At 39.8% G+C, this 10,361-nt stretch overlaps 1 protein-coding gene across 3 annotated transcripts in view; it reads right to left on the bottom strand.

Moving 5' to 3' along the window:
* The window catches only part of si:ch211-195b21.5 (serine/arginine repetitive matrix protein 2), a 16,402-nt gene extending 6,556 nt beyond the window's left edge, over positions 1-9,846 (bottom strand). Inside the window, exons 1-5 of one of the 3 annotated variants that reach the window (XM_017430959.3) lie at positions 9,761-9,846; positions 9,457-9,677; positions 4,409-4,554; positions 3,649-4,321; positions 1,551-2,076 (exon numbers count right to left, since the gene is read on the bottom strand). In XM_017430959.3, coding sequence (XP_017286448.1) covers positions 1,551-2,076; positions 3,649-4,321; positions 4,409-4,554; positions 9,457-9,657 — 1,546 coding nt within the window. In that variant the 5' untranslated portion in view covers positions 9,658-9,677; positions 9,761-9,846. The other 2 variants (XM_017430968.3, XM_037973468.1) reach the window with 2 other exon arrangements.
* Positions 9,847-10,361: the final 515 nt, after the last annotated feature.

Raw genomic sequence — 10,361 nt, forward strand, 5'->3', positions numbered from 1 at the left:
GGTTATCTCTCTTGCTTGTACACTTTTTTCGACCACATCTTTTCCTTCCCTTCGCCTCTCTATTAATGTGCTTGGACACTGAGCTCTGTGAACAGCCAGCCTCTTTAGCGATGACCTTTTGTGTCTTGCCCTCCTTGTGCAAGGTGTCTAATTTTATGACCAGCACCTGTATTTGTTTATGTTCTCACACTCCTCCTTGTCCAGACTGGCAGAGGCAAATGGGGCAGCAGTGGCTGAGGAGGTAGGGGTTCGTCCTGTAAGCAGTGAGTTGCCAGTTTGAACCTCAGCTCCAGCCATCTCAGCCCTTGTGTCCTTGGGCAAGACACTTCACCTGCCTTGGTGTAACGGCCCCCTCACTTCTGTCAGTCTGCCCCAGGGCAGCTGTGGCTACAATGTAGCTTACCACCATCAGTGTGTGAATGTATGTGTGGATGATTGTAGTGTGAAGCGCTTTGGGGTCCTTGGACTAGATAAAGCGCAATACAAGTGCAGGCCATTTACCAACTGTAGGTGCTGTGGCACCAAAAGACCAGTGTTAACTAAGCGTCAACGCTTTGCTGGATGAGCGCTTATAAAATAAAATAACAATATTAGGACATTTGTTTGCAGGAACAAAAACTGTGACCTGTGTGGATAAACTGTCTCTGTGCTCTGTAATCATGCACAGAGTACAACAGAAGGAGGATCATTTATGAACTGGAAAATACTTTTTAAGTGACATAATGACAAGGCTCTGAGTTGGCTTTATGGATGTAGAAAAATAAACAGGTTCTAAACTGTTTCTTTTGGTTGTTTATTTAAAAACAAGTTTTGAATCGACTCTAGCTCCAGCCATGGTCTGGCATGGGGTCTTCTGATCTTGTGATGGACTGGCAACCTGTCCAGTGTGTGAGCAATTAGGTAAAAGTCAAGGGTGGATGCAAAATGTAAGTGCATGGGGGGGAAACAGTAACTGTTTCACAACCCACTGCCACAGAACAGCAACCGCTGTGTATAGAATGGCCATCACCAGGTAGGAAGTGAGGATAAGACATGCCACAAGTAGAGACATGATTTTTGCAGCGAGTCGTAAAGTATCTGCAAAAACAGATGATTCTGAAGATTAATGCAGGGATCCTGCTTACAAAGAAACAGTCAACGTGTGCTAGTGAGAAAAGCCCAAACAAACAGTTGGGATTTGTCATCCATCAAACTTAAATTTGGTCATAAATGTGCATTAATGGGAACCATAAATGAAATATGTGCTTCTTTGCAAACTTTCAAAACTGAGCATGTTAAGTAAGGCTGCTAAAAAAAATAAAAAGCTGTTCATTTTATGCACTGAAACAAGCTATCCAGGAAACTGAGCCTCATGGTCATTTCACCTAATTTTGTGAAAATAACACCAAACTGTGTCTTTAATGGTGTAAGTGGTAACCCTGCCTATGAAAACCATCTGTAAACTGCACTGCAAAAGATCATAGTATATAAACCTGAATAAATATACAGTAAAATACAGTATCTTAAAAAATATCTAGCTGAATTTCAGGTAAAAGACAAACGGTATTTACCTTTAATCAGAGACTGTAAAGATTCCAGAGCTTTCCGTACATTCGGGTTATTCAGCGTTGCCATTGCTGTGTTAGAACTAAAAAACGCTTCAGGGAGCACTTCGCTGCCTTCTCGTTGCCCTTGTGTCTGCACCATCTTATTGCCAATAGCTGGTGTTCCTCCCAGACTATTCAGAATGTTCTTGATTTTCTCGCACTCCGTCTTGTCCAGACTGGCAGGGGCGAGCGTAGATAGCGCCACCTGACAGGGCTGTTTTGGATCAACCAGCTGCTTGGCACGTTCTCCAAGTTGATAGGATGTTTCGGTCCCGTACAGGAATGACTCTTCGTCCTCAAACTCCCGGGCTTTCTGGATCGAAATTTCCTCCTGACTTCTCTCTTGGAGCCAAGAGAAATCGCTCCCGACCCTTTCGTGTGGGAGCAGCATGCTGTCGTTTTCCAGTGAATCTGAAACAGTAGGACTCTCAGGTTGCCGACTCGTGGGCTCTTCGGGCACATTTTCCACTTTCTTTATTTCTTTTGAGGCCTGTGTAGAAGAAATCGCCACAATTACACACAGCGAAAATGTGGTTCTTTCCCACCGTTATGTTACTTGTTTACATATTAGGGGTTTAGAAAGTCCATGCATCGGTTAAGACACGTTCAAGTTGCTGCAAGTCTGTTTTGAATGTAGAATTTGGCACCTGTGCACATTAAAAATGAATTTCTAGTGCTGTGAATCATATTCAAGAACTGATAAATTACCCCTGCTGGGAGCTTGTGACTTTATAGTTCTGTAAAGTCACTGCTGGGAACAAACGAATGCAAAGATTTTGGTGACTAAAAAAAAAAATCATGGCTGTAAAACCTTGATTCAGAGAAGACTAATTGATGTTGCCATGTCTGCACGTTTACACAAAAATGGCTATAACTCAGTCAGTTTTACAGATATTGAGCTAAGGTTTAATGTTGTAGTAGCTGAGAATTTTTCACAGCACATATTCTGAGCGTGGCATCTCGCAGCATCGCACGAGATCATGCATCGCGTTATTTTCAAGGTTTGACCAAAACCGCTCCAATTCGTCATTTCTCAGCTTATAACAACCGTGTTATATATATGACTCGTGTTGCACACCTTGACATGTGTTTGCAGGAAGAATGGGACAAAAAAAAACACCTGATTAGCCTTATTGTTTGCATCCTTAATACCTGAATGGCAACACTGACAAATGTCAAAAGCTTCAGTGTTCCAGAAGAAAACACGTTGTAATCCTGAAACACCGGATTGGATGTTAGTCAATGAAAATAAATAAATTTAAAATAGCTTGAGGTTTTATAGTCTGCTATGAAAAAGGAAAAAAATTTGCTTTTGAGTATTTTTTTCATACTGCACTGCCCCAACCCTTCTTGAGTTGGGGTTGTACATGTGCTGTAAGATTATCAAAATAAGACAATAGATACATCTCCATTAACCATTTATTCACAGCAACTGTCATGTTAGCAGTCCTGAATTATTCAGTCAGCTTCTATCATCACCATAATGGTTCTGAAGCCGAGGGATTGGGTTTTAAACCAAGGGGTTCAACTAAAGTATTGTATTGAGAATTTAAAAATTAACTGTGTTTATAAATCTACTTTTTTTTAAAAAAAAAGAAACCTAAAACTAGTCGTATAGCTAGCTGATAAGTATGTTTTAAGACCAGGAGAAGACTGTTACAACCTTTTTTTATAATAAGCCAAGAAGATAAAAGTTTACGAGTGTTCAGTTCGGTTCTAGTGAAACACTAAATACTGCTCAAAGAACAGCAGGTATGAGACAGCTGCAGCAATGTCTTAGTAATGCCCATGGAATTAAAAAGCAGTCTGCTCTTTAATCATGTTTTGATATTTGATTGTTTTCATTTCAAATCCATCGTGGTGGTTTACAGAAACAAACTTATAAAAGTAGCCACTGTGTGGCTACTGATGGACCTGACTGCATGTCTTCCTCTACCTACAGATATTGTTAGCTTGCATTGATTTCTTAAACTAAAGCAGGCACTGAAAATACAACCGACACTAAAATACTGTTTAATCAAACTAATAAATGAAATAATGTGGAAGAAATGAAGAGCCCTACCTGAATACTGAGGAGGGCATCTTTGAGAGAGGGCAACCGGTCTTCCAAATCTTTGCTCTGGATGACGAGTTTGAGTCCTTCCAACAGACTTGTTCCTCTCAGATTATTACCGCTGCCAACGCTGCTGTTGCTGCTGAGGCCAGGGCTCCTCTTCCTCTTTTTCTCTCTGCCGTAGTTCTTTTCGGTGCTGCTGCTTCGTGACCGAGACCTTTGGGCTCGGCTTCTACTCCGTTTGCGGCTCTTCTTGCTTTGGCTCTGACTCTCACTGCGAGCCCGGGTTTTGCTTTTGGCTCGACTCTTGCCACAGACTCGACTTTTGCTCCTTCCTCTGCTTCGACAGCGTCCCCGGCTCTTGCTCCGTCCCCGGCTCTTGCTCCGCGCCCGGCTCTTGCTCCGTCCCCGGCTCTTGCTCCGTCCTCGGCTCTTGCTCCGTCCTCGGCTCTTGCTCCGCGCCCGACTTCTGGCTCGAGATCTACCACGACTTCGGCTTCGACTACGGCTCTTGCTTCTGGCCGCATGCTTGTGGAACTGAGGGTCTGACTTCACCGCTTCTTTCAGGTCATTAGCAGACTTTAAGGCATCAGCCAGGTTGTATGCCATATTGCCTTTGAGATAGTTTGGAAGAGGTTTGTTGGCCGCAATGCATCTCAGGAATTCCTCCCCGGCTTGGTCACTAGAAACCAATAGGCATATATTACAAACAATGACTCCAGCTTATACTTGCATTATTTCCCACACAAACACCCACGGACACATATACCTGCTGTCGGGTTGGTGACGTTCCGCTGACGGGGGATTCCACGGCGGGACCTGAAGGTGAGATGTTTCTGCAGGAGGAACAATCTGCTGGCTGCCTCCCAAGGCAATCACTGTACTACGGTCTATGGAGAAGTTGCTACAGTGGGGCTGAGAGTATTCAGAGTTCATGTTATAGTGCCGTACAAGAAAGAAATGCAATAATCATCAGCAAGAGTGAAGCTGCGAAAGGTAGGAATGTATCACTGCAGGCCTCGGCGTGCTTTCTCTACCGAAGATAACTGTCAAGGTCGTGCTTTACAGAATAAAAACGTCCAGTAAAAAGCCAATTTTTTTATACGTTTGCTGTATATTAACATTTGATTAATATTTGGATGTTTATTAGTTTAACTGCTTAAACCTTAGACAGCATACATTTTATTTTCAGCAAATCTAACAATATGTTTTTTGGATCTGAGAACTAGATTTGACACTAACATTTTTTTACTGAAGAGAACGTGATAAACCGTCATAAAAATTGATCTGTGTACATTGTGTGTTTTCTAGTAGTGTTGGTTAAAAATATACAAATTAACAGTTTGTTTTTTGGAGTAAATAAAAGGCCAAATTCTGAAATTATTCTCATTTATACTCTGGTGTCAGTTGTATGAATACTGTAAAGGCTGTATTAATTCCTCCTATATTGCATTATTTTCTGATAAAGTGCAGTTTTTCCACCAAACATTAAGTTTCTATTTGTTGTTTCAGTACATGCACAAATAATTTGAAGTATAATACACATGTAGGAGATTTATCTTGGTGTATGCTCTCTTGTTATGCAAGTGACACATTCTATGATATGTACGGTGGATTTTAGAAAATATTCAGACCTCCTTCACTTTTTTGCAATTTTGTAAGGATGTAGCCTGATGCTACAGTTGTTACAATTATTATTTTCCCTCAAAAATTTCTACTCAGTAACTCATAATGACAAAGTAAGAACAGAATTTTATACCGTTTTTAAAATGTATTCAAAAGAAAAAACAAATAAATATTGCTTTTCTGTAAGTATTCAGACTTCCTACTTTGCAGCAGCTTTGAAGTTTAGCTCAGGGGTCTCCTTGTTTCTCTTCATCTCTGCTGGGATGTTTCCACACCCTGACTGGAGTCCACCAGTGCCGAATTAAACTGATTGGACATGTTTTGGAAAGACACACCTCTCTTTTGTAGATGGTCTCCTAGCTGACGATCGGTGCAATAACCAAACCACAAGGTCGAAAAAGCTGCCTATAGAACTCAGAGACAGGAAGACCACTAAAATTCTGCAGCGCTGAAGGTCCCCAAACACATAGTGGAGATCCTTCAGAAGGTCACCGGTAACTGCTGACCTCCACCTATCTGGGCTTTATGGCAGAGTGGCTCGATGGAAGCCTCTCCTCAGTGCAAAACACCTGAAAGCACCTTGAAAGACTCTCAGACTATAAGGAACCAGAATTTTTGGACTGATGAAACCATGACTGGCCTCAGTTCTAAACAGTATGGAGGAAACCAGGCAAAGAGTAGCGGGGATCTGACTGCTTTCTGAACCCATCATAAATTAAGCACAAGGTTATAACTCTTTAAGGACACAAAATATTAAAGATATAATAGAGTTTAATATTTGTAAGATTTTTTTATATTGATGCTCTTGTAATTGCAGTTTCAAATAGCAAATTAGATGTGTGTGTCCGTGTGTGTGTGTGTGTGTGTGTGTGTGTGTGTGTGTGCGTGTGTGTAGCCTGTTAGATGTGTTCAGACAAAAAAAGACAAAACACACCAGCATAAAGAAAGACAGTACACAAGTATTTAGGCCTTTAACAATAATTTGCACAGTAGAATGTTTCTTCAATGACAAACAAATCACAATAGATGAAGACAGTACATCAGGTCAGATCTAAAAAAAAATAAATAAAATAAAGTAAAAACTGCATAACTGACCATTACGTAACTAATAGGTACAATTACTATTAGACAAAAAAGTTACATACATGTGAAAAAACAAAATACAGTTGTAGTTAATCATCAAAATGTACTTCGGAATCTTTTTATTAGCCATTTGATCTAACTTATAGATGTAAATATAATAAGTGTATCTTTTCTAAAAACCAGTACAGATCAAAAGACAAAGAAATTTTAAAGCTTCAATAATCAACCAGCAAATAAAACTTTAAAAGCCATGCTGTTTGAATGAATCTGACACCAGGTCCACACCACACTAAAGGCTTATAACTTAATCCTAGCTAGTTTATTTCATTTGCTTTCTTAGTTTTGTTCTCTGTATATCAAGGACCCTTGGATGGCACTAAAAGATACTACAAGATATCACTAACGTAACCACCTATTTTATCAAAAATTTGCTGCCAGAAATCCTAATAAGTAAACAAAATTTCAGCTGTATTGAAACACAAAAAAGGAATGTAAAACATATCAACACGTATTGTACAATCTGATAATTTGTGTTAAATGACGTGCCACAAACCTACAGTTAATTCACTTCATTGCTTCAGCTTCATGACTGCCTAAAATCAGTTTGTGCAGTTGTCCAACGTGACTCCACTGGGGAAAAAAAATGGAGGACAGTCTTCTCTTGTTGTGGGTTTCTAGACAAATCTGGGGAAATTAAAAATGGTCAAAGACATGACAAAAGTGGAATTTGAATAATAATCATAAAAATAAAAAAAAACCTGTCCGATCAAAATCACTGCAAATCAGCTGTGTTCTTATTCCTCTTGCATCTGAAAACCTTTTCTCTTCTCCAGAATCCAGCTCATCCTGGTCATTTTACCCTGTAAAATATGAGAAACAAAGTCAAGGGCGATTGCTATGAAACTTTAACAAATATACGTTTAAACAAAATCAATATCAGGTTTTTTTAATCAAAACATTAGCTAAGCTTATAATATTTCTCACTAATTGTTTTTGAACTACTAAAGTCTTTTCAGTTTAATCTAAACCTATCCAAGATGAAGCCCAAAGAAGCACTACTCAAACATTTCTGGCTACTTTATTTCAACTAAAACAATAAACTTATTGCCAACTTACCCTTGATGAGGAGCTTAAATGTTGCACGAGACTCCAGTCCACGTCCAATTTAAAAAGAATCCTCTATTGTCTGTTGCAACTGAGATAAATGAGTTTGACCTTATAACTTATTTATCTGTCATATTATATTGTCTCAACTAACTGTATCAAATAGAACGGAGTTGGTTTGGTGGCACTTCATGAGAGTAATCAAGAGTTTTCTTATTATACAAGATAAACTTACCAAATACTGCTAAACAAAACAAAACATTTCATAACTTGTGCTCTTTTCAGACATGCAAGTGTTAAAGCAATGTCTTTCAGTCATTAAACTGGTTGTTTAAGTTTCTCACTAGACCTTTTCACCAAACAGGTCCGCAAAATGGCCACAAAGACGAACCCCGCTTTAAGGCACTTCTGTTTTTTTCCACAAATGCATCAATAGAGTCGGCAAAGTCCAGAAACGATTACATGTTTTACACAAATAAGGCCAACGTGCCTGAACTGATGAGTGACGGCAGCGTCGCCGGTTAGAGTGGAGCGCTAATGGCTCCACCCTCTTTTCTCCACACCTACTCCACTCTGTGACTACCTCCCTTACGGGCTCACCTCCGTTGTTACAAAATCATACAGAGTAAAAATAAAAATAGCATCCCTTAGGCGCGTTTGTAAATGAGGCTACATATTATTTAAATATGCATTTAATTGTAAAGCTGAAAGTTTGAACCGTCACATTAAAAAAAATTATTAAAGCCTCCAAAAAGTTAAGACTTTCTCACTAAAGTATAGCATATGGCAAAAACAAAAAGCTAAATTATGTCTTCTTGTTTGCTTTTACATGTTAAGCTTATTAAACAGTGCTAAACATCTTTTTTAAAAATGCCATCTTTGATTTATTTCTTTTTCTTTATACTTCATTTAATGTTAGAGGAACGTTAGAGCTTTTCTTCTATTGATTCCTGATCAGAAGGACAGTGGCAGCGTAACTGTTAACTTAAAAAAAAAACATTTAGTTACATCTGAGGACATCTCCATCATTTCACCTGAGATGAAAGGTTACACCGCCACTCTGAACTCTGTGGCTCATTACAGAGAAAACATCTCCTCTCAGCAAAAAGACGGTTTACAGTAAAATAAATCATATCAAGATAACGAGCATGCAATATTTTGATGAAACAACTCTGTAGAAAAAACAGTGCTTAAATAAAAAGCAGAATCTTAACCTGAAAATACTCTTAAAATCCCTTAAATTACATACTGTAATAAGACAACATCACAAGCCCTTCTAAGTAGACAGTAATGATGTTGGAAGAAGGCTTAATATAGCTAAAAAATGGAAACTGCCCAACTTTAAAATATAAAGTATAATAGAGCTCAGGGGGCTGCTGTAAAATAATCTTATCTCATAGAATAATAAAAATGGAAAAACTATAATGTTGGTGAATTTTGTGTGTAATGTTTGAGCTAACAGGTTATTGTTGACTTTACGTGTCCAATAATGAGACTCACTTTACAATATTAACGCTGCTGATGTAAATCCCAGTTCTAGTCATTTTTTTTAAGATAATGGCAAACAAACAGCAGCATTCTTCAGACTGTCAAACTGAACAGCATCATCAGCGGTGAGCCAAGTGTTTTGTTTATATCGAGTGTGGACCCGCATTTCGGTAAATCTGGAAAACTACTGGAGCAAACGTTTTCAAACTGCAGGGCTTGATTTAGTTCAGGGTAACCTTTGTAATACTTTACAGTCAGTACCTTTAAATTACAAGATGTAAGACAACACAACAAAACAAAAAGCCCCCAGCAGGGTGTGTGGTTAATTTTGTAACCCACTGTGCAAAACAATAGAGAGACAAGGCATTTGTTTGGATCCAGAAAGCCTGAAGCCCCCTCCTCTATCTATATGTTTTAAAGTGTGGTTCGTGGACCCGTCCGCCTGGCTCCCAGCAGCTAACAGGGACGTTCAGTAAATTAGCCGTCACAGCTAGCTTCATTAGCCCGGGTACGTACACTCATGTAGTGGCCTCTGGGCGGCCTGTTGTGCTGGTAATGGCTGTCCGAGGCCAAAAACGGCCTGTCGGGTCTTGGGGGTAGGTGTCCCGAAGGAGGAACGGAACATGGCCCACTGGTTGTGAAAGGAGGGTGCTGGCGCGGCATCATGGGTCCGAACGGCGGGGGTGGGCGTCGCGCCCGCTGGTCGTGGCGGAACATGACCCGCTACAGGAGGGAGACTTTAAAAAACAAACAAACAGCGGCCTACGATTAGAAATTAGAGGGATACACCGGTTTCCCGAGCAAAATGCGCTGTTTTTACCACGCATCTGTGGTGGAACTGACTGACGGTAGATGACTCCGGGAGTACTAGTGGCAAAACATCCGGAGACAGCTTTTCAAAATAAGAGTGGCTCTGTACGACGCAAAACACCAAGTCTTTCAAATCAACATTTTTTTGCCATTTTTTTATACAGTCACTAGGAAAAAGAAAGTCCATCCTCTTTTAATTCTAGGGTTTTACGTATCAGAGCATATATCAATGCTCTGTTCTTTACCAGGTTGTAAATTGGGAAAGCTGTGTGGAAAAACTAAGTGTTTGGGATCATTGTCCTGTTGCATCATGACCCAATCTTGCCCAGATCACCACCCCTCCACCACCATGCCTGACAGTTGGTATGAGATGTTTGTACAGGTATGCTGCTTTTTATTAATAATATTATTTTAGCCAAACATCTCTAGTTTGGTCTTGTCTGTCCAAAGGACATTGTTCCAGAAGTCTTGTGGTTTATTCAGAATAGTATTGAAAGAAAAGAGCATTTCCTGACAAACTTTTCAAAAAAGCCAGACTTATTCAGTGTTTTTCTAAGTGTACTGTCACAAACTTTAACCTTTACTCTGCAAACTGAGGTCTGAAGTCTGAC

Source organism: Kryptolebias marmoratus, linkage group LG22 (assembly GCF_001649575.2).
Source record: "Kryptolebias marmoratus isolate JLee-2015 linkage group LG22, ASM164957v2, whole genome shotgun sequence".
Lineage (NCBI taxonomy): Eukaryota > Metazoa > Chordata > Actinopteri > Cyprinodontiformes > Rivulidae > Kryptolebias > Kryptolebias marmoratus.